A 24,612-nucleotide genomic window follows, 5' to 3' on the forward strand; every position below is an offset into this window, starting at 1 on the left:
ATATAAAGACCTTCAACCTGTAGAAGAGAACAATCCTGTCTGAATGAAGTGTATATGGACAGTGATTAGTTTTTCTTGATCTATGTAAATGACGACTGATCAGCAGCATTAAAGGAATAATCCACCCAAAAATAAAACTTATCTCATCATTGACTCATGGAATCCCCGATATAAATGACATGATGTTTCATTAACAAAGTTCAGGAGGAGCACGTTCAGATAATTAACCTAATTAGCATGAGAGGAGCACATTCAGTTAATCAACTCAATTAACGATAAGAGGTATATATACAGCAGACTTGCCTCCATTCGTTGAGTTTATCAGCATCCCTTTCCCACCCCATCTCCTCACTTCTAGTTCTAACTATTCTTATCACAGCTGGGGGAGTACTCTGGGTTCGGCCCAAAAGTCCAACTTCGGACCCCCCTGGACAGCACACCAAATACACATAACCTTTACTCTATCTAATTATATGTAAGTGTGAACTCGTGAATTTCAGATGAACGATCCAACAATCCAAAACAATCCATCTCTGTGTGAACATGTAATGCAAGTGTACAGAACTCCCAAAGTTGATGCTTCCTGGTCCACTTAAAATCAACAAAGGTGATCCACACAAGACGAGTTGATGAATCAATGGTAAGATAAATACTAATATTTTAAACTATAAAGAGCAGATGGGTCGGAGGGACGAGGTGGAGTCTGGGGCTCGATGGCTGGAGGCAGAGACGGGATCCTCATGCTAAGATGGAGCTGGGGACTGTAAAAACAAAGGCGGATCTGCAACCCTGCAGAAAGCCAACTGAGGATGAGCCGAGGGACTAGCAGGAACCAGCGGTGGCAGGGCTGGGGATCTGGCTGGCTTTGGTAGAGGAAGTAGGAGAGGGAGGCTGGGAGAGATCTCTGTACACAGGACAGGACTTAAATACACGGAGGAGCCAATGAGCTAATTCATTGGACAACAGGTGACCGGAAACAAAAATCAAAGAAGCCAAGAAACTAGGCCAAATGACATGGCACACAGGCAAAAAGTAACAGAACCAAAATATAATGAAAGCCAAAACAGAATATAACACAATATAAGCCTTCACAAATCACAGTGATTTCAGGAATTACACATTTAAATGTTTGTTTTTGGTGACAGTGTCACGATACTGTACTGCTCAATGCTGTACACAGAAGATCTGAGGATGACACATGAGCACTTCATGCCACAGTGATTGACACCTATCCATCAAGACCATGTTAATAGTTTACATGTAACAAAGAATATTTTAACACATATCAGACTTGGATCAAATATTTGACAGCAGCAAGCTTGTGTTGGTTTCTCAAACTCCGCCCCCCACTTTACTCACGCAATTTTAAATGCACAGGGCTGCGTTTCCTAAAGTCAAATATGGCCACAAGTTCCCTTGAATTTTGTTGGTAACGACAGAACTTGCAACCATAGTTAGCTTTAGGAAACACACCCTTGTTAAACTGTATTAGCTTTTCTTTACAGAGAGATACAGCATATGAAATTGTGGTATAAAATCAAAAGATATGATTCACAGAATATAGAAGCAGTATAAATACATAGTTCAGTCATGAAACTCTAGAGGGCGCAGGCTGATGATAATTATAGCGTTAACTACTGGCACAAGCTGATTGGTCCATGTCACATCTGCAGCCAATGAGCTGTTGCTCACACATTTAAATGGCTGGTTACATTCACTATAGCAGTTTGCAGCGTGCTTCAGAGTTCCTCTAAAACCCTCCACCTTCCCCAGCTCCAGCTGTATAGATCTGCACAGACATGCACAGACAAATCCAAATTAAACCCTGCGGCTCGCAATGACACATTGATGTCCTAAGACACGAAACGATCGCTTTGTGCGAGAAACCGAACAGTATTTATATCATTTTTTATATCATTTTTTATCTCTAAAACACCACTATGTCCAGCTGCCCTGCGCATCTGGTTAGTGAGGTCTGAATGCACTCTGACAACGGAAGTGATGTCCGTCATCAGAACGTGTTTTCTGACCTCACTAACCGGATGTTTTAGAAGTAAAAAAAGATGGGGTGTGGGTGGAGTCTCTCTGCAAGCGCACTGCACTCGCAAAAGGAAAGAAAGGCTTAGCTCTGCTATATTCACATTTGTATATATGTTGCCTGAAGAAACATAAATTAACTTTATAGTACTTTCCTTCTCTTTCTTTTGAGTAATCAAACATTCCAAAAACACATTTAAAACTTAAAGATTGTTTTTGACCAAATTTCTGCATATGTTCTGAGACAAGTGAGCAGTATTTGCAGCTGAGGAATTAATACAAGCAATTTACATCAATGCCTGATTTATATCTCTTAAAAAAAGCTTTGGCTGGACAAAACCTCGTTTAAATGGGCGCAAGACAGAGAGAGCCCTGACTGCATTATGATGCAGAGACGTAAAACATAAACACCTCTCTGCGGTCAGACCACTGATATCTGATGTCTTCCTTCCAGATGATTCTGTCTAATCAGAGAAAGATTCATTATGATCAGAAATATTTCACACATTTCAGTTTGTCAAATTGACCCAGAACACCTTCCGTCAGTCTTTGATTATAAATACACACAAATATTATCTTTACTTTAGTTAGCTTTAGTTTCAGCTGAGGCACAGAGGCTGGTGTGTTGCTCCTGTCATATAAAGCTGTTGTGCTTGTGGAGACATAATAAAGAATAAAAGACAATCATTTCAAAAGAAGATTTTCTAGTGATCAAGGCAGCAGATTGAGCTCTGAAGCTCCTGGAATTACTTTATTACTGTGTTTTGTACAGAAGAGTTTGTGTGTCTGATCTAGATTAAGTTCTTCTGGATGATAATGAAAAACATTAATTAAAAATGAATTAATACAAATGTTATTATGTGAGATTTGATGACTTTGTGTGCATGTCAACGTTAGATGATTTTCAAGTGTGTGTCTGTTGTTTAATCTGACACAGAGACACTGAAGAATTATCAAAAACCCTAAATCCAGCACAGAGGGCTTCAGTGAATGTTGTGTTGAGTGTGTGTAAGTGTGTGAGTGTGTGTGTGTCAGAGACGCTGTAGAAGGAAAGAGTGCCAGCTGTCACGTCTATATACACTCCTGCTCTATTAGAGGATGAACAGAAGGCAGGAATATCAGTCTTGTTATTATCGTGCCAGACAGTGAATCCTTTTTTGGAGCAGTACAGACTCCAGGATTTGTCATTCAATCCAAACGCACAGTCTTCTCTTCCTCCTTTCCTGCTGATTCCTTTATATGACACTGATAAATAAGCTTCTCTGCTCCATTCAGCCTCCCAGTAACAGCGTCCAGTCAGACTCTCTCCACACAGAACCTGAGGAATCTCATCAAATCTCTCTGGATGATCAGGATATGAATGCTTCTCTTTCACATATGTCACCTTCCTGTTCTCCTCAGACAGAATGAGATAAGTGTATGCTGTGTTTGGATCCAGTGTGAGATCACAGGCATCTGAACACAAGAAGAGAGAAACATCTAGAACAACAAAACAACAGTCACTAGTTTTTATTTGAATCTAGTGTTTTGCACATGTTTCTGTGATGGGTAGGTTTAGGGGTTGGGGTTGGGTTAGTTAGGCCAGAGAAAATCTCATTAACCTGATATAAAATCAGTGGAAGACTATGCAATGTTCTCAGTAATATAGTGAAATATTTGTGATAGTGTGTGTGTGTGTGTGTGTGAATGAGAGAGAGAGAGAGAGAGAGAGAGTGTGTGTGTGTGTTTGTGTGTGTGTGTGTGTGTGTGTCAGAGAGAGAGAGAGAGAGAGAGGGTATGTGTTTGTAGACGTACACTTTCGTAGTCCTGCTGTCATCATGATCTCTCCTCCATGATCCACACTATAAACACACAAATTCATATTAATGTAGATGTGCATCATGCACATATACATGTTCAGTATGTCAGAATTAGACATACTCAAGTCTCTGCAGTGAGCAGTTTGGATGGTCCAGTTTGTCTGAGAGCAGCTTGACTCCTGAATCTCCTGGGTGATTGTAGCTCAGATCCAGCTCTCTCAGGTGTGAGGGGTTTGAACTCAGAGCTGAAGACACAAAACCACAGCCTTCCTCTGTCACCATGCAGCCAGACAACCTACAGATAGATCAAGCCTCATCATCTACAAAAATGCACATCAACACTCAACATTTGAGTAAATATCATTCATAGTGTGAATATACAGGTGCTGGTCATATAATTAGAATATCGTGGAAAAAGTTCATTTTTTTATTGTAAATTATTTTTAAAAATGAAACTTTCATATATTCTAGATTCCCTACATGTAAAGTAAAACATTTCAAAAGTTTTTTTTTTTAAATTTGTTGATTAGAGCGTACAGCTCATGAAAGTCCAAAATCCAGTATCTCAAAATATTAGAATATTTACATTTGAGTTTCATTAAATGACCATCCCTACAGTATAAATTCCGGGTATCTTTTGTTCTTTGAAACCACACTAATGGGGAAGACTGCTGACTTGGCAATGGTCCAGGAGACAATCATTGACACCCTCCACAAAGAGAGTAAGTCACAGAAGGTCATTACTGAATGGGGTGGCTGTTTACAGAGTGTATATCAAAGCATATTAAATGCAAAGTTGACTGGAAGGAAGAAATTGGGTAGGCAAAGGTGCACAAGCAACAGGGATGACCGCAAGCTTGAGAATACTGTCAAGTAAAGCCAATTCAAACACTTGGGAGAGCTTCACAATGAGTAGAATGAAGCCGGAGTCAGCGCATCAAGAGTCACCACACTCAGACATCTTCAGGAACTACCAAGCCACTTCTGAACCAGAGACAACGTCAGAAGCATCTTACCTGGGCTAAGGAGAAAAAGAACTGGACAGTGAACAGTGGTCGAAAGTCCTCTTTTCAGATAAAAGTAAATTTTGCATTTCATGTTGAAATCATGGTCCCAGAGTATGAAGGAAGACTGGAGAGGCACAGAATCCAAGCTGCTTGAAGTCTAGTGTGAAGTTTCTGAAGTCAATAATGATTTGGGGGGGCCGTGACGTCTGCTGGTGTTGGTCCATTGTGTTTTATCAAGTGCAGAGTCAATGCAGCCATCTTCCAGGAGATTTTGGAGCACTTTATGCTTCCATCTGCTGACAAGCTTTATGGAGATGCTGATTTCCTTTTCCAGCAGGACTTTAGCACCTGCCCACAGTGCAAAAACCACTTCCAAGTGGTTTGCTGAGCATGATATTACTGTGCTTTATTGGCCAGCCAATATGCCTGACCTGAATCTATGGGATATTTTCAAGAGAAAGATGAGAAACAGTCGATCCAACAATATACAGATGATCTGAAGGCTCAATAGTGCCTCAGCAGTGCCACAGGCTGATCACTTCCATGCCACACTTCAGTGATGCTGTAATTTGTGCTAGGAGCAAGTCATTTGCTGTAATATGTCCTGCCGATCAAGTATTGAGTGCACAAAAGAACATACTTTAAAGAACTTGAACTTTTCTGTTTTGCAAATCCATTTTTTGATTGATCTTAGGAAATATTCTAATATTTTGAAATACTGGATTTTGGACTTTCATGAGCTGTACGCTCTAATCATCAAAATTTAAAAAAAAACTTTTGAAATGTTTTACTTTACATGTAGGGAATCTAGAATATATGAAAGTTTCATTTTTAAAAATAATTTATAATAAAAAAAATGAACTTTTTGATGATATTCTAATTATATGACCAGCACCTGTATATATATATATATATATATATATATAGTTCTCTTTATATTGCTCTCTCTCTCTCTCTCTCTCTCTCTCTCACACACACAAACAATTTAATTTTCTCTATTAGCCACATCAACATTCACTGGATTTTTAAACACCAGCAATAATGCAACTCAATCAAGTATATCATCAGTAATTTAATAATAAACACATGGTTAGCGGATTACTTGCAGACTGGATGAGGAAGCAGCCGAGGAAGACAAAGGATGAAGATCGGTGCAGGTTATGGACAGTCAGGTAAGTCGACAGGTAAGTATCAACGAGACCAGACAATGAGATGTGTGAGGAGGGCTGCTTATATGTGGTGAGGTGGATGGTGCAGGTGTGTCCAATTAGTATCTGGGTGACTGTGAACAAGTGGGTGGAGCTTTTATTTGTGTTTATTTGTGTACACTCACAATAAAAACAAAATGTTGTGCTTTTGCAAAATAAAGAAAACAAACATGATGCGTGATCTGCCATCTCTCTCAATGAAGTCCTGTTCCTGCGTGAGTCCACACCTGTTCCTCGTTCTAGTGTCGTTCCTGGCCAAAACCAGGGGAGGACTACTTCAGGGAGCAGCTTGGGTGACCTGAGGATTATGGTGAGGGCTACCTCTCCGAGGAACGAACCTCCCAGGGCTCTCAACCCTCTAGTGCATCGCAGCCAGTTGAGATGTCCGAGGAGCACACTAGACCTTCTAATCGAAGTGTACCAGCTATGTCCTTTGGGGCTCTGCCCAACGAGCAGATGAATGGAGACTCCATCCCCAGGTGGTCCAGCTGATTTGGAAACGCTTCGGAGCCGCACAGGTAGACCTGGTTGCCTCTCCAGAAATGTCTCTTTACCAGCTGTTTTACTCCCTGACCAAAGGGATACTCGGCACAGATGCACTGGTGCACAACTGGCCCCAGGGCCTGTGCAAATATGCATTTCCCCCAGTGAGCCAGCTCGCACAGACACTGCAAAGTCAGGAAAGATGAGGAGCAGGTCTTGTTAGTGGTGCACCTACTGGCCCAACTGGACCTAGTTCCCAGAACTGATGCTCCTTGCGACAGCCCTTCCCTGGCGCATTACTCTGAGGAAGAACCTGCTTTCTCAGAGACTTTCTCAGGGCACCCCATGGCACCCGTGTCCAGACATCTGTCTGCTCTCTGAATGGGACACGGAGGTTCTAGGTGACCTACCCCAGAAGGTAGTGGACACCATCACTTCGGCGCGAGCAACGTCTAAGAGAAAGGCTTACGCTTGGAACCTGTTTGTCGAGTGGTGTTCTTCTCACCGAGAAGACCCCCGAAGATGCTCGATCAGAGCCGTGCTTTCCGTCCTGCAGCATGGGTTGGAGCGAAGACTGTCTCCCTCCACCCTGAAAGTATATGCTGCTGCAATATCTGCATATCATGACCCAATAAGAGATTAATCGGTAGGGAAGCATGACCTGATCTCCAGGGGGTGAGAGCACTTCAGAATGTCTCATTCGAGCCCTTGCAGTCAGCGGAGTTAAAAGTTCTGTCTAAGAAAACTTTGCTACTGGTTGCATTGGCTTCCATTAAAAGGATAGGGGACCTGCAGCCATTTTCAGTCAAGAAATCGTGCCTGGAGTTTGGGCAGACTGACCCTCACGTGATCCTGAGACTGCTATGTGCCCAAGGTTCCCACCACTTCCTTCAGGGACCAGGTCATGAACCGGCAAGTGCTGCCATGGGAGGAGGCAGACCCAGCCCTAGTTTTGCTCTGTCCCATTCGCACTCTGCAACTGTACATGGACCGAACGCGAAACTTCAGGACCTCAGAGCAGCTCTTTGTCTGTTACGGATGCCAGCAGAAGGGAAAGGCTGTTTCCAAGCAGAGGATGGCCCACTGGGCGTCAGATGCAAATATCGCATTGTTTAGTTCAAAGTAGATTGGTCTCTCTAGTGTGATTCCTAATTCATCAGTTCACTCGACGTGATGTCTCCGTTCCCTTCTTCAGGGAACGAGTATTACATATGTAATCGAGACGTTTAGTTTACTACACATACATTAGTAAACACGCTATATTGGCTTTTCCGAACTATATTGCTATACTGAGTAAAATTGACTGAAATATGTAATAAATACTGAAATAAAATGTCTTCGCAACATATTAAACTGCAATATATAAAATGTCATAGACATAATATGAATGTTTAGACAAGATTTCTTTGGCCTGTTTTGGACAGATTATGAAATGCTTACTGTAAAATAGCCTAGTGCCACATCAATGAAGCTTTTATTCACATATTTCTGCTCAGATGCTAAATACAGTACCAGTCAAAAGTTTGAACACATTACTACTTCAATTAATGTTTTTTGAAAGAAGTCTCTTATGCTCATCAAGCCTGCATTTATTTGATCAATATATACTACTATACTGTAAAATATACTAATATACTGTAATATATACTAATATACTGTAAAATATAATTTATTTCTGTGATGCAAAGCTGAATTTTCATCAGCCATCACTTCATTTATTCATCAAAGAATCTTAAAAAAAAGTATCACAAGTTATAAAAAATTTTAAGCAGCACAGCAGTTGCCAACATTGATAATAAATCAGCGTACTAAAATGATTTCTGAAGGATCATGTGACACTGAAGAATGGAGTAATGGCTGATGAAAATTCAGCTTTGCATCACAGAAATATATTATATTTTAAAGTATATTGAAATAGAAAACCTGTTATGTAACCAGCTACCCCTCCCCTCACACTTTCTTTCCCTAGTAAGCTGTCAAGTGTCTAGTCACCATATACCCAACGGAACAAGAAGGTGTCACCACCCGCACAGGAAAGAGAAAGTTAACCCTCTGGGGTCTGAGGATTTTCGGGGCCCTGGAGAAGTTTTGACATGCCCTGACATTTGTGCTTTTTTCAGTTGTTCATTAACATATTAATGGAAAAAGTGTCATTACACTGTATTCAGCACAAACTAGGCTACAATAATATGTGAGGAACATGTATGTACATGTTTGTGTTTTTGAAGGAATAACGTTTATGCGTGGTTATTGAAAAAACAAAAAACTTAAGTCACTGAAATAAAGCCAAAAAATATATATTAAATCTGTGTTCACAAGACTTCTGGGTATTGGAGGTTGTAGACTAGAGTTTTTGCTTCAAAATGATGTAAAAATTATCCTGCATACTCGTTCATTTATAACAATATATTGATTTAGTTTTTGTAAGACACTTTTTGTCAAGAAACACAGTATGCGTGGAGGCATGAATCATCATGAATAATGGGTGATTTACACCTGAGAAGACAAAAGAATCGCATAAAGAACCTCTAATGAGCTGCATATTAATGAGGCCTTTCAGTCAGGTAGGCTGTGAAAAAACCCTCTGTGATCATGTCTCAAGCTCATCATGGTGTATATCCAACATACAGAAAAAACAGCAATACTGTGAAATATTATTACAATTTAAAATAATGGTATTCTATTATATACATTAAAATATAATGTATTTCTTTGATGCAAAGCGTCTGAACATTCATGTTACCTTTTCATATAGTCTTTTAGCTTAAAAGCATGCACATTTGGAGAAATATTGATGGATTCTCATATGTTTATGTCAATTTTCTATACAGAGGAGTAATATTTATTCAATATTTATTGTCATCACTGTGAGCGCTGGATACTGTGTTTTCAATTCATACTTGCAGCCGGAGGGCGCTCTGTACCCCTTTAGTCCACAAATTAATCTAAAGAAGAACAGGACATTCAGGAACTAACAGCATGTCTTCCAGAGATCGCTAACCATGGCTTTAACATACAGATAAACACTTTTCAAGACAATAAATGCACGATTGAGATGATATATACATGTATTGCCTCAGAATTTGCGTCTGAATAGCACTCGCTCCGTGGGCGTGGCCGCATTAGCGGATAATGAGCTGAATCACGGGCGTCTGACATGTGCCTCTTTTCATACAGATTACATAAACACAGAATATTTGTTTTCGATTTGACTTACACGATTTAAAACCTGACATTTCAACGTTTTTTTAGACATAAGTCTCATTTTTGTGTCATTAGTATTCACTAAGTTACAGTTCATTTTCTGAGAACTGTCGGATTAAACTTCGTTCAGAGGGAGACGAGACATCACGCATCATGTTAGTTTTCTTTATTTTGCAAAAAGCACATCATTTTGTTTTTACTCTGAGAGTACACAAATAAAAATAGATATTCCACAAATTTTTATGGTGTATAACTCTTAATTATATGTGCAACATTGACGGAGTATTTTGAGTCTCTTTCACACTGGTAAGAAAAAAACCGAGGTGGTATCGCCGGCGTGACCGCCGACCCGAGGGAGTTAATACGTCATACAGGCACAGGATGTAAATAGGACCTTTATCTAGTTTAGACCAGTTCCCTTTTGATATGGTTCACTCGCACTTCGTTAGTTACTGACGATTATGAGGAAAACTGAAGTATACTAAAGGTTGATAGAAAAAGCCTCAAGCAGCAGATTAATGATGGTTCGACAGCTGCAGTTGATCCAGTGCTTCTCCCTTATGGCTTACGGCGATTATTCAAAGGAAAATTTTCATGTCTAAAAGAACAAATTCAAGCAGCATTTTTTCAAAATGACACACCACCAGTAGGGTTGGATTTCGTTTGAATTTTAATGATTCTGATTTTGCAAATATATTGTGACGGAACGGCTGCCTCTCCCTTATTATCAGCGCCACCCTGTCCTTTTAGTCGCCGCCCTTCACCAGGTTCCCGATTGGAGTGGGTGTGAGAGAGAGGAGGGGCGCTGAAACAACCAGGTCTGGCGACGTGTGATGAGGCACGTGTGATGAGATAATGAAGCCTCGTCACCGCCGCTGTTAAATGCTGAGCGCGCTTCTCCTCGGGAGACCGGTCTCTTTCCTCTGTGCATGCATGCTGGTGTCCTAGTGGGTCCAGGAAGGGAGCGCGGAGGGAGTCCCGCACCGCCATAGATGTGAGTCACCAGACCCGCGGCCCGGAATGGAGAAGCATGCGTGACGCCGCCAACAGGTTAGGACGCTGGGCCGCTATTCCCCTCAGTTGTCATGGCATAAAGAGGACGAGCTGCTGTGCTGAAGCCGCCGCCCCTCACGCCTTGGACCGAAGAGAGAGAGAAGCGCGTGCGGCCGCCGGACCCCGCCCCTTACCTGGACCCATCCTATCTGCTCACTACCCTTTCTTTACGTTTCCCTGGCACAACGAGGACACCAGGTCCCCTGTTTGTTTGGAAACTTTATTTCCTGGTTTTGATCGTTTTCTGTTTATTTCTGTTAAATAAAAGCCTCTCCGAGGCCTGACGCCACACCCACTGTGTCTGTCGTTTGCTCCTCCCGCCACAATATACAGTTGCAAAAAAAAGTATGTGAACCACTTGCAGAATCTGTGAAAATGTTAATAATTTTAACAAAATAAGGGAGATAATACAAAATGCACATTATTTTTTATTTAGTACTGTCCTGAGTAAGATATTTTACATAAAAGATGTTTACATATAATCCACAAGACAAAAAAAATAGCTGAATTTATTAAAATAACCCCATTCATAAGTATGTGAACCACTGATTCTTAATACTGTGTGTGGTTACCTGGATGATCTACGACTGTTTTTTGTTTTGTGATGGTTGTTCATGAGTCTCTTGTTTGTCCTGAGCAGTTAAACTGAGCTCTGTTTTTCAGAAAAAATCTCCAGGTCCTGCAGATTCTTCAGTTTTCCAGCATTTTTTGCATATTTGAACCCTTTACAGCAGTGACTGAATGATTTTGAGATCCGTCTTTTCACACTGGGGACAACTGAGGGACTCAAACACAACTTTCAAAAAAGGTTCAAACATTCACTGATGCTCCAGAAGGAAACATGATGCATTAAGAGTCGGGGGGTGAAAACATTTGGAATTTGAAGATCAAGGTAAATTGTATTTAATTTGTCTTCTGGGAAACATGCAAGCATTTTCTGTTGCTTCCGAAGGGCAGTACTAAATGAAAAAAAAAAAAAAAAAAAAATGATATTCAAGCGAAATAAGAAAAATTTGTACCTCTTCATCCTGTTCAAAAGTTTTCACCCCCTGACTCTTAATGCATCGTGTTTCCTTCTGAAGCATCAGTGAATGTTTGAACCTTTTATAATACTTGTGTTTGAGTCCCTCAGTTGTCCTCCATGTGAAAAGATGGATCTCAAAATCATTCAGTCACTGTTGTAAAGGGTTCAAATATGCAAAAGATGGTGGAAAACTGAAGAATTTTTGGGACCTGGAGATTTTTTTCTGAAGAACAGAGCTCAGTTTAACTGCTCAGAATAAACAAGGGACTCATGAACAACTATCACACAACAAAAAAACAGTCGTAGATCATCCAGGTAATGACACACAGTATTAAGAATCAATGGTTCACAAACTTTTGAACTGGGTAATTTTAATAAATTCAGCTATTTTTTTTGTCTTATGGATTATATGTAAACATTTTTTATGTAAAATATCTTACTCAGGACAGTACTAAATAAAAAAATAACATGCATTTTGTATGATCTTTCTTATTTTGTTAAAATTTTGCACATTTTCTGCAAGTGGTTCACATACTTTTTCTTGCAACTGTATATATATATATATGTAGGCTAATATGGCTTGGCAAACGATATGTTCAGATCAAGCGTGCCGCATGAGTCCTGAAAAGTGAAGCCAAAGCAACTCGATCTCCCCCAGGTGGCTGGATGCAGTACAGGTCATAAACCCTGCCCTCTCCATGTAATGTTATGATTATGTGAGACAAACTAAACAGTCAAATTACACGTCAAATATTTTTTCTCCCAAAGATGGTTTCTGTCATTTTAGGCAGTTTTTATCACACTGATGTTAGTGTTTGATTAAGTGTTTATTCTTTAAATAAGTTTGTTTTAAGTTATTTGATGCTATAAAAATGAGGGTTTTGATGTCATGATTGACAGCTGAGATTACAGCTGAAATGAAAAATCCTACAAATACATACGCAATAAAGTCAGCCGCAAAATAACTCAGTCCACGCCTTTTCAGCGCTAATTTTGCACTGCGTGTCTTTAGTAAATCCCGACAGTAGTTTTTTAATGCCAAAAGAGGGTTTGCGCTGGCACAAACTGCTATTAAATCTGGCCCTAAGGCACAATTTTCAGTAAAACAGCTTGGAAAGAACATACACATACAAATAAATTGATTTGACATTGCTTTGTTTTTGTTTGTTTTTTTTTTTTTGTTTTTTTTTGTTTTTTTACATTTTTGAATCTGAATGTGAAAATCAAACCTCAGTATCTGCAGCTCACAGTTTCGACTCTTCAGTCCAAGCAGCTTCACTCCTGAGTCCTGCAGGTCATTGTTACTCAGGTCCAGCTCTCTCAAAACACAGTGTGAGGATTGAAGAGCTGATGACAAACTCTCACAAGACTGACCAGTGAGATTACAGCCAGAAATACTAGATGAGAGCAAAATACACATATCAACAGTTGGATCATCTACAAACACACATCAACATTATGACCGGCAGACTGTAAGTTATCTCTTGTATGTTCTTAAATACTTTAGTATCTGCAGCTCACAGTTCGGACTCTTCAGTCCATTTGAGAGCAACTTCACTCCTGAATCCTGCAGGTCATTGTTCCTCAGGTCCAGCTGTCTCAGGACACAGTTTAAGGATTGAAGAGCTGATGACACTCTTTCACAATGCTGAGCAGTGAGATTACAGCCAGAGAGACTAGAAGAGATAAGAACACACACATTAACAGTTGGATCATCTACAAACACACATCAACATTATGACCAGATGACTGTAAATGATCTCTTATGTTATTAAATACCTCAGTATCTGCAGCTGACAGTTTGGACTCTTTAGTCCATCAGAGATCAGCTTCACTCCTGAATCCAGGTCATTGTTACTTAGATCCAGCTCTCTCAGGAAACAGTTTAAGGACTGAAGAGCTGATGACAGTATTTCAGAATCCTGAACAGTGAGATTACAGCCAGAAAGACTAGAAGAGATTAAATATAAATGAAATTAAAGCAATACTGAAATAACAATAAGGAAATGTAAATTAAGTTGCCGAGGAAGAATGCAGCGACTCACAGCTCCAAGTGTCGGTGTGGTGTGTTATGTTTGTTTGTTTTGTTTTTCCTTTCAAATGCATTTCTGAAAATACACTTAGATGCAGAGATTTGTGCCATCCAATTCCACAAATGTATCTCCACAGAAGTAACAACATAAATGCTCTGAACAATATAATTCATCATTTAAAATACGAAAGAGGGCCCGAAAAAGAAGGTGTTTGTCAGAGACTGAAAAATATTTCTAAAATTCCTCTTTCTACAATAAATTTGGCAAATGTGCAGTCAATACGAAAAACAAACAAACAAACAAACAAAAAAAAACAACAAAAAAAAAACAGATGAGCTTCAAGCTTTGGTGAAATACCAGCATGACTTCAGGAACGTTTGCGGATGGATGCCTAAATATTTTTGGTTTTGTTTCATGTTTTATTTTGAAATTCTCTATGATTGGCCATCATTGCAATAATAGTTTATGTATAGCCTCCAAACGATTGGTTTTGGAGGCTGATTGCTGTCTGAAGCTATCATCAATATAGATATTGTTTATGATAGCCTTCTGATGTAGCATCTGTTTGTATGTCTATATACGACTGTGAATGAATAGCAATTGACATACTTTCCAGCATTGTCAAAAGTACTGACTTCAGTACCTATCGGTACTGAAATTTAAAAAATGTGACGCTTTGAGCGCTCTTGAGCGGATTCGTAAACACCTCTGATTGGCCATTGTATTGACGTGTTCATCGGATATATCTGTGTTTGGCTTCAATGATCAACGCGCGGCATCGTTTGAAAGCACATGGAAGTGTTTGAATTTGAAAGCGTTTTAAAAGCACGAGCGGGAGTGCTTGAAAGCAGGCGTCTATCAGTGGACTGGTCCACGATAGACACCTGCTTTCAAATGCTCCTATGTGTATCTGTGTAAGCGCTCGGTGTAGAGCTTCATTGATGACTTTTTACTACGTTTTTTACAGCGATGATCATTGAAGCCAATCACAGACATATCCGATGAGCCGTGAACACAATGGCCAATCAGAGGTATTTACAAATCCACTCAACAGCGCTCAAAGTGTCACATTTTTTAAATTTCAGTACCGACTAGGTTCCGAAGTCAGTACTTTTGACAACTCTAGTACTTTCCATGTATGGAGACAAAAGCTGTTTAAAGGCTGTAAAAAGGTCTCTTTTTTCTTTCTTTCTTTTGTATACAGCTAGGTTTTGTGTGAATTTAGTAATACAAGCACTAAAATTATGTGTACAGATTTAAACTACCAAATTTTAACATCGTGAAATTGTTTGTAATTATTTTACATTTTTAAAACAATGGTTTAGTATATGTGGTACATGTAAAAGTAACTGTAACAGTTTCTCTAGCACTCAGATCATTTTTCCTACCAAGGGGCAGTTTAGAGCTCCAAGTGGCCATTTTTGAAAAAGGCACTAGTCAGAGAAAAAACCTTGCAGGAACCTCATTTTGTGTTATATCATCCTCAAACCTGAAACATAACTTCTGAAGACTTGTGGCTTTTGGGGTATTTCCAGTTTTTGCAGGCATCTTTATTATTATTATTATTATTTTTTTAATGATAGAAATAAAAACATTTTCTTTTCATTTCATTTAACTCCAGCTTGTCTAACTTTTTTTTTTACTAACATTAATTCTGAAAGAGAATAAAGCTTAATTTGTCTTCTTTCAAATGATACCACAACTATGCTCATACTCCAAATGGTTTAGGAAAGACAACAATTTGAGTTCAAGCATGTCATTTTCCTGTTTGGGGCGCAAAGGGGGGTGCACTGCAAGAGGTTAAATCTCACACTTTAATCATATTTATAGCTCCTAACTTAATAAAACAAGCTGTGTTACTATGATGAATGATTACCTCAAAATGTATGCAGGTATAGTGTATGCAGGTGCGATGTACTTTATCTGAATGAAATACATACACATCTCTCGCTTTTGCTCACGTGCCAGCAATTACCCCTCCACTAAGATACTCTCTCTTCTATTATGCTATTACGCTCTTTGTTCTCTGCGGTTCCTAATTTCTCACTGTGTGTCTTTAGTAAATCTTGACAGTAGTTTTTTATGCCAAAAGAGAGTTTGCGCTGGCACGAGCTTGTTATTTAGAAGAATATATCTGTTAGTAAATGTTTCATTTTAAAGGTGCTTGATTCATTATTAAACGATTCTTCGTTTGTTAATAATTAACACTCACAAAGCTTTTCTGCAGTTGATCACAGCTGGTATCAGTCTTCTTCTACCCTCATCTGATGTGTTGTATTTTATGGAGTTCAGCTCATCCAGCACTTCCTCTGACATCTGAAGCATGTAGGCCATTGTTGAGCAGTGAGCAGGAGTGAGTTTCTTCTCTGAGTGTTTGTCTAATTTCACAAACTCCTGAATCTCTCTGGACAGAGTCTGATCTTTCACTTCCAGCAGACAGAGGAACAGATTTATTGATTGGTCAGATGAAAAATGATCATTTGGATCTTTGATCTTGTCTTTAATGTACTGTGTGGTTTCTCTGATGCTCTCTGAGCTTTTCTCTGTGTGAGTCAGTAGATCCTGTAAGAGTCTCTGATTGGACTCCAGTGAGATGCCCAGCAGGAACCGCAGGAACAGATCCAGCTGTCCATTCTCACTCTTGAGGGCTTTATCTACTGCTGATGTTAGTAGATCATAAATAGAGTCTTCATCAGATGTGTGCTTATTATATCCATATTCATGGTCAAAATCATATTCAAAGTCATAATCACTGTCAGAGTCATATTCATGGTCATGTTTATATTTTTCACCTAGAAACTGCAGCGTTTGCTTGTTATTTGTTAAATGGCAGTAAAGCACATAGAAAGCAGCGAGAAACTCCTGAACGCTCAGATGAATGAAGCTGTAGACTTTCCTCTGATGAATCACAGATTCCTCCTTAAAGATCTCAGTGCAAATCCCAGAATACACTGAGGCGTCAGTGACGTCTATGCCACTCTCTCCCAGGTCCTCCTCATAGAACATCACATTGCCCTTCATCAGCTGATTAAAAGCCACTTCAGCAAGTTTCACAATCACTTCTCTGTTGGACTGCAGGAGTTTCTCTGGATCTCTCTCTTCATACTTCTGAATCCTCATCTTGATCTGAATCAGCAGGAAGTGGATGTACATTTCAGTCAGAGTTTGAGGGATTTCAGCATTCAGATCTTCTTTCAGGAGTTTTTGAAGCACAGTGGATGAGATCCAGCAGAAGACGGGTATGTGGCACATGATGTTGAGGCTTCTTGCTCTTCTGATGTGTGAGATGATTCTGCTGGCTTGATGCTCGTCACTGATTCTCTTCCTGAAATATTCCTCCTTCTGAGGCTCATTGAACCCCTGAATCTCTGTCAGACGGTTGATGTATTTGGATGGGATCTGATTGGTTGCTGCTGGTCTGGAGGTGATCCAGATGAGAGCAGAGGGAAGCAGCTCTCCTTTCATGAGCTTTGACATCAACACACCCACTGATGAAGTCTCAGTCACATCAGAAACTTTCTGAGCATCTGAAAACATCAGTGTGATTCTGCTTTCATCCAGACCATCAAAGATGAACACAACTTTACTCCCCTCATAAATCTCCGAGTCCAGATCTTGAAGTTCAGGATGAAAGTCCAGCAGGAGTCTGTGAAGACTGTACTGATGATCTCGGATCAAGTTCAGCTCTCTAAATGGAAGCACAAACATGAAATCTACATCCTGATTGGCTTTGCCCTCAGCCCAGTCCAGAATGAACTTCTGCACAGAGATGGTTTTTCCGATTCCAGCGATGCCTTTAGTAAGAACAGTCTTGATTTGTTGTTTCTCCTCACATCCTGGTTCAAGTGAGGCTCTAAAGATGTCATTGCAGTAGATTGGAGTGTCTTGTGAGACTTGTGTTCTGGCGGTTTTCTCCATCTGTAAAACCTCATGTTGTTTATTCACTCCTTCACTCTCTCCCTCTATGATGTAGACCTGTGTGTAGATCCTGTTCAGGAGGGCTTCATTCTCTTGGAGTTTCATTCCCTCAAATAATCTCTCATACTTCTTCTTCATGCTGGTTTTGTGCTGGTCTTTGACACTCAGTAGTTTATGTCTATCCTGGGACGTCCTAATGGGAGTGAAGGTGCTGGTCAGGCGGGGGACCGAGGGCCTGAACTGTAACGGGGAGATGCTCCTGTCTCTATCCACTCTACTGAAAAAAAGACAACATACCAAAAAAAAAAAAAAAAAAAGGATTTATATCTACAAAATAAAATGAATCAATACAGATGTCAATCTTTTATTTCCTTTATAATTGATGTAGTGTACAACAACTACAGTTTCAGTTTATTTGTATAATACTTTTTGATATACATAATCTTTCAGAGCAGCTTCACAGATAAGAATATACTTAGAAAAGGAAAACAGTGCCTTACAATAAGCCAGTGAGCAGCTAAAGGTGACAGAACTAGTGAAGCTTTTCTCCCCAGACTGACACCAGAGGTTCTGTTAGACAGTCATTTATATCGTTTTTCCCATAAATCACCTTGACTAATGTGTCCCTCTAGTTTCATAATGAATCAAAATATTTTAACACTTCTCATAATAACAAAAGATCTGTAACGTATTAGGTATTGTGACATTGTTTTGGCAAAGAATCTGTCAATTAAACTAAAATCAAAGTTGTGGTATAGCTTAGTGTGCTTATCAAATGGCAAAAGGTACATAGTCTGATGTGCTGTGTGTTTCAGAGCAAAGTTTGTGTTCATTTACAAATGAGCATCTCATGATCCAGAGTTTTCAGTATCTCAGTTCATATCTGCATGTGGTGTGAGTTTAACATGCACTTAAATCATTTTTTTTTAAATCATTATTCAAGACATTAAAAGATCTCCCTGCAGTTTTCCGGTAAACTAAAAACTTGAGGGTTTAACTGTTGCAAGTGAAGAAATTCAGACACAAGTGTAACATGTTAAAAAATGTTGCTGTGTTGCAGATAAGGATGTTTTAATGTTAACATTTGTATTTTATTCATTTGGTGTTGAGGAACTGTTATTAAATGTTAAAGTTTAATATGGTAAGGCTCCACCCCCTGTGTTGTGGTGAGGGGGGACTGGTAGAAGGGGAGCAGAAGAGTACTTCGCTGGTTCAAGTGCGGTTCTTTGAATAAGTCAGGGTGTGTATGATGTGGGCTGTGGCCGACAACAGCCTTTAATAAATACCCTTTGCCATCGAAACACCTCGTCCTTGTCTTGAGAATGCAACAGTATTGTACATTTTATACTGTAAAGTAAAATAATATACTTATTATTATATATGTTCATGCTCACCTTAGGTCAAAGGTCACTGGTTCATCACTGAGGTCAGGAGGATGATGTATTGATTCGCCACTCTTTATAGACACACAGCTGGGTTCTGGAGATGAAGCTCTCTGACTCCCCCTCCTGGAGATACTGAGAAAACATACAGAAAAGCTTATCTTCCTTCGGTTTCATCTACCGTTATTTAACCCTCTGGCATCTGAGTTGTTTTCTGGGCCCTGGAGATGTTTTGACATGCCCTGACATTTGTGCTTATTTCTGTTTATACTTATAAAATGTTCATGACTAAAGTCTGATTACTCTGTATTCAGTACAAATTCTGCTACAATAATATGTGAGCAGCATGTATTTAAAAGTTTGTAGTTTTGAGAAAATTACTTTTATGTGTTTGTGAAAAAAAAAATCTGAGTCACTGAAATAGGGCCACAAAACTCATACTGAATATTTCTTAACAAGACTTTTGTGAAAACTGGATCATGCAGGCTAGAATTTTTGCTTCAAAATGATGTGAAAATCATCCTGCCTACTCATTCTCATAAAACAATATATTGATTTAAAATTTGTAAGACATGTTATGTGTAAAAAAGCCTGTATGTGTGGAGGCATGAATCATCATGAATATTGATGAGTTTCACACCTGGGAAGACAAAGACCCCTCCCCTGATGGCCCTATCAGCTAAATGACTAGAACAAAGAATGTGAGGAGATTAAAATAATGGCTTTTTTGATTGTTTGTATTTTATTTACAACACAACATAATCCAAATATGCATAACTAAGGACAAAAAGGCACATCATTGAGCATACAGATCTATACACAGAGACTTGAACAGATACACACCTTTGTGCCGTACCTGAAACAGTTCCTGTTTAACATATCTATCATTTCCAAGGTGTTTGCTTGTTCTTTTGCCATAAAAACTGTCACTAATTTTAACATATTCAACTTTTGATTTTAATAATGCCTTAGTAAATGTTAAAATTAACATTAAGATAAATGAATGCTACTTGTTGTTTGGTCATCTTTCTGAGGTATATAACAGAACAATAAAGCCAGATCCTATCATGGCATTGTTTGGTGTGGTGACACCAGAAGCGGGGCTTGACAAATATGGAGCCCAAGCTTTTTCCCTCAGTATGTTACTTGCAAAAAATCTGATTTTACAACATTGGAAGTCTGAAGCAGTACCTACGTTTGATACGTGGATCATGGACTTAGGAAAGATTTTGCATTTGGAAAGGATTTGTTTTATTAAGGAAAGGAAAGCGCATGTCTTTTTGAGCATGTGGGAGTCATTTACTAATTTGATGGGTAAATCTGTGGATTGTGCTGGTGCATCACAGTTGCTGTAATATTTTTTACTCAGATATCTTCTTTTGTTGTTGTCATTGTTTGTTTTTTTAATTGTTTTATTTGTTTTGTTTGTTTTATTTTCCCTGTCATGTTAGTGTGTAACCACCATATGTAAGGAATGGTATTATAAAAAATTAATAAAATGGAAAAAAAAAAAAAAAAAAAGTTAAATGAATGTTTTAAAAGTATTATTCATTCTTAGTTCAAGTTAACTAAAGTAGTTAACTAATAAAATCTTATTGTAAAGCGATGCCCAAAGTTTTGAATCGTAGTGTTGAACATGGAATGATACTTTTCTTGAATTTATTTAATTATTTTTTTTGTATTAATTGATGGGTTGTGTGTGTGAGTGAGGTACTGTGTGTTTGTTTCTGAGATTGTGTGTGTACTGGTATTCCCTATATTATGGGGACCAAATGACCCCACAAGTATAGTAATACCAGTAAATTTTGACCTTGTGGGGACAATTTTTATGGCCACATGAGGAAACAACATTATAAATCATATAGAATGATATTGTTTGAAAATGTAAAAATGCAGAAAGTTTTGTGATGGGTAGGTTTAGGTTTACGTACCTTTGTATGTGAGGGAGAAAATGATTGTGCATATAAGCCTCACTGTCCTCCAGACTAAGGAGAGTTAATGTGTTGTAACTGTTTGTGTTTGTGTAAAGTGTTTCTTGGGTTTTTCTTGTGCAGAGAGATTGTTTTATCAATAAATCTAGAGGGTTTCAATTTTGAATTTGTGTTGATTGTAACTAGGTAATTAAGAGATTTTAAAAATAAAATTTGAAATATACTAAATTGCAACTTCATTATTAGAAAAATGTAATTACAAATATATTTAATTATACAATAGTGTACATGTAAATGACAATAAAGTATATTTTAATTCACATTAATTACTTGTCAGTACATTGAGCAGTACACTTCAACTATATTTTAAAGACACTACAAGCTATTATGAAATTACACATTCCCCCGGTTTCACAGACAAGCCTTAAGCTAGTCTCAGACTACAATGCATGTTTGAGCTGTTTTAACTGAAAGCTTATCTTAAAAAATGTCAGAGCCATTGTTTGGTCTCAAGATGAACACCAGTAATGTTTTTTTTTTCTAGGGTATGTTTAAAAAAGCTACTTAAATCTCTCTTGTGTGTATCAGTGCATCTCTCTCTGAATATAGTATCAGTGCAGTGACATTAATGTCCGGGACAAGTGGATTTATGAACGGGCAAGTGAAAGAGAATTTTACTTACCTGACAGGAAAAGTAAACATCAATAACAAAAAATAACTATGGAAGCACCCAAATTTCAGCCACCAAAAATGATTGTGACTTCATTACATTCGGTGTAAATGGTGATTAATAATGGATAATGTACTGATACATCTAAATGCCACTTCTGATGCAGCTTCTGTAAGTAAGAGCTGATGAGAATAACAAACTCAACCAAACTCAAACTCAACCTCTCAACAAATTCAACCAGCACTCACACTTTTTTTGTTGTTGTTATTTATTATGAATTGCATGCTTCTTTTTATGTGTATTTATGTGTTATGCAGTGATGTACTGTGAAGCCAGAGACAATTTTCTACAACGTAGATAATACAGTAAAGTAAAATGATAGTAAATCATGTGACTTTAAAGTTTGACCCTGAGCTTGCTTTACCCTCCAACTGTGACACTATGAGCCTCACTTTCAGTTTCAACAGCAACAGGTGAAATCAGTCCACCATCTGTAAAACTGGATAGAGTCTCACCTGGGGTCAGAGATCACTGCTTCATCACTAAGGTCAGGAGGATGATGTATTGATTCGTTACTCTTCATAGACACACAGCTGGGTTCTGGAGATGAAGCTCTCTGACTCCAGATACTGAGAGAAAACACAGAAATATTCTTCCTTTAGTTCTGCCTGCTGTTTCACTGATTATGAGTCAGTCTGTAAAACTGGATATAGTCTCACCTGGGGTCAGAGATCACTGCTTCAGCACTAAGGTCAGGAGGATGATGTATTGATTCGTTACTCTTCATAGACACACAGCTGGGTTCTGGAGATGAAGCTCTCTGACTCCAGATACTGAGAGAAAACACAGAAATAATTCTTCCTTTAGTTCTGCCTGCTGTTTCATTGATTATGAGTCAGTCTGTTGTCTGTAATACTGATAGAGTCTCACCTGGGGTCAGAGGTCACAGGATGATGTTTGGGTCTTTGAGATGCTGCTCTCTCACTGCTTCCTTTATTCTCCATCATGAGAAACTGATACGAGGCCTGTATATGGAGAAACAGAAAACTAATGATCCATTATTTCTACCTTACTATGATGCTTAGAAGAGAATTGCACTGAGATAAATGATAATAATAATTACCTCTACGCTTCAATCACAGTCCTAAAGTTCAGCTGATTTAGGCAAACAATGATGGGTCAGGCAAACACGAGTCCTGTTCCTTTACTAGTGAAACTGTGAGAAGAGAAAAGAGACGAGTTTAAGATGAGTTCAGATTGCAGTAGCTTGTGCTCGTCCACATTTCCATAATGAAGAAACAAACGCATGTTGCTTAATCATGGATGATACTTTAGTGACAGATATTTCCCCACTGACTGTTTATCATTAGTGTAGTATCAAATCTGAGACATTTGTCACAGAAAACAGTGTGAAAAACAGGAAAGCATGGCATATGCAATGCTGAACACTATCACTCGTGGTAGGGATTCTTTTGTTTGAGTTCATTTACACATTCATTATAAACTGAAACATACAAATACAAATACTTTTAACAGTCTAGTGAGATAAATATTACACATCTGAAGTTTGAAGTTGTAGAAATATTTCACCTTTCAGAAACATGATAAATGTAACTAGAGCAACATCTGCAGCTGAAACAGGATGGCATCAACCTCAGCTCTTTCCATCTCCACTGTGAAAAGGCTTTTACTCTAAAGGAGAAAAACGAGGAGGAGATCAGATGACAAGCTGTTGAACAATCACTAGTTATGGACTTGAAATTCCTGCCCAGATCAGATTTCAGGAATCGTTAGGCTGAACACTCATTTCATTTGCCTGAATTTAAAAAGATAAACAAGGCTGTATTTTTTATATGAGACAGAGGTGTGTGTTTAGTGGCTATTCTGTTTTACAAAGAAAAACTAGTGATCCAAAGGTACACGGATCTAACAACACACATGCGATAATATGACATGAAGCAAATAACTGACCGTCAAGTGACATCTGTGAAAGTTTCTGATTCTCCAAAATGGCCGTTGTTTTTGATCTGAAGAGTTTCCTGAAGTCGCAACACCTGTTCTACCTGCTCATCTGCTCCGGCTGCAGAAGAACACTGAAGTGGATCGACTGAAGAGATTCTACACGGATAGTGACTGTTTAGACGCAGCGAGTCAAAGTGAACGTTCTAAATCCTTTCCTTGCTAAAAGTAACACAGAAGAATATGGGAAAACTGTGTACACACACACACACACACACACACTATCTATCACTTCCATTATAGCAATTCATAGTAGGTATACAATTTATATTTTTAATGTTTTTGAAAGAAGTCTCTTATGCTCATCAAGCCTGCATTTATTTAATCAAAAATACAGGAAAAAAAGAGAGTAATATTGTGAAATATTATTACAATTAAAAATAATGGTTTTCTATTTTAATATACTTTGAAATATCATTTATCTCCAGACTTCAGTGTCCTTCAGAAATCATTCTAATATGATGATTTATTATCAGTGTTGGAAACAGTTGATCCTGTGATTCTTTTTTTCAGGATTTTTTGATGAATAAAAAGTTAAAAAGAACAGCATTTATTCTAAATAGAAATCTTTTCTAACAATATAAATCTTTACTATCACTTTTTATCAATTTAACACATCCTTGCTGAATAAAAGTATTAATTTCTTTCAAAAAAAAAAGAAAAAGAAAAAAATGACTAACCCCCAAACTTTTGAACAGTAGTGAATATTGTAACAAATATGTGTATATAAACAGTGATTTCCTACATCTTGATCTGTGTAAATGACAACCTTCACTTCCACTATTTACGTTCATCAGTACAATTTCTGTTGTGTTCTCCGTTTGTGTTCCACAGAAGTGATGAG

The 24,612-nt window shown here is 38.5% G+C and overlaps 1 protein-coding gene across 1 annotated transcript; it reads right to left on the reverse strand.

The window, feature by feature from the left end:
* Positions 1 to 98: 98 nt before the first annotated feature.
* On the reverse strand, positions 99 to 23,760 carry LOC127504792 (NACHT, LRR and PYD domains-containing protein 12-like). Its single transcript, XM_051879817.1, has 14 exons — positions 23,721 to 23,760; positions 23,340 to 23,441; positions 22,873 to 22,965; positions 22,680 to 22,774; positions 22,469 to 22,582; positions 22,265 to 22,378; positions 19,161 to 19,283; positions 16,061 to 18,043; positions 13,595 to 13,765; positions 13,318 to 13,491; positions 13,045 to 13,212; positions 3,958 to 4,131; positions 3,832 to 3,878; positions 99 to 3,492 (listed from the first exon to the last, which is right to left on the reverse strand). The coding sequence occupies exons 4-14, from the start codon at positions 22,754 to 22,756 to the stop codon at positions 2,942 to 2,944; spliced, it is 3,696 nt and encodes a 1,231-aa protein (XP_051735777.1). The 5' UTR covers positions 22,757 to 22,774; positions 22,873 to 22,965; positions 23,340 to 23,441; positions 23,721 to 23,760; the 3' UTR covers positions 99 to 2,941.
* Between the last annotated feature and the right edge of the window lie 852 nt (positions 23,761 to 24,612).

The sequence above is a fragment of the Ctenopharyngodon idella genome, chromosome 2 (genome assembly GCF_019924925.1).
Source record: "Ctenopharyngodon idella isolate HZGC_01 chromosome 2, HZGC01, whole genome shotgun sequence".
NCBI lineage: Eukaryota > Metazoa > Chordata > Actinopteri > Cypriniformes > Xenocyprididae > Ctenopharyngodon > Ctenopharyngodon idella.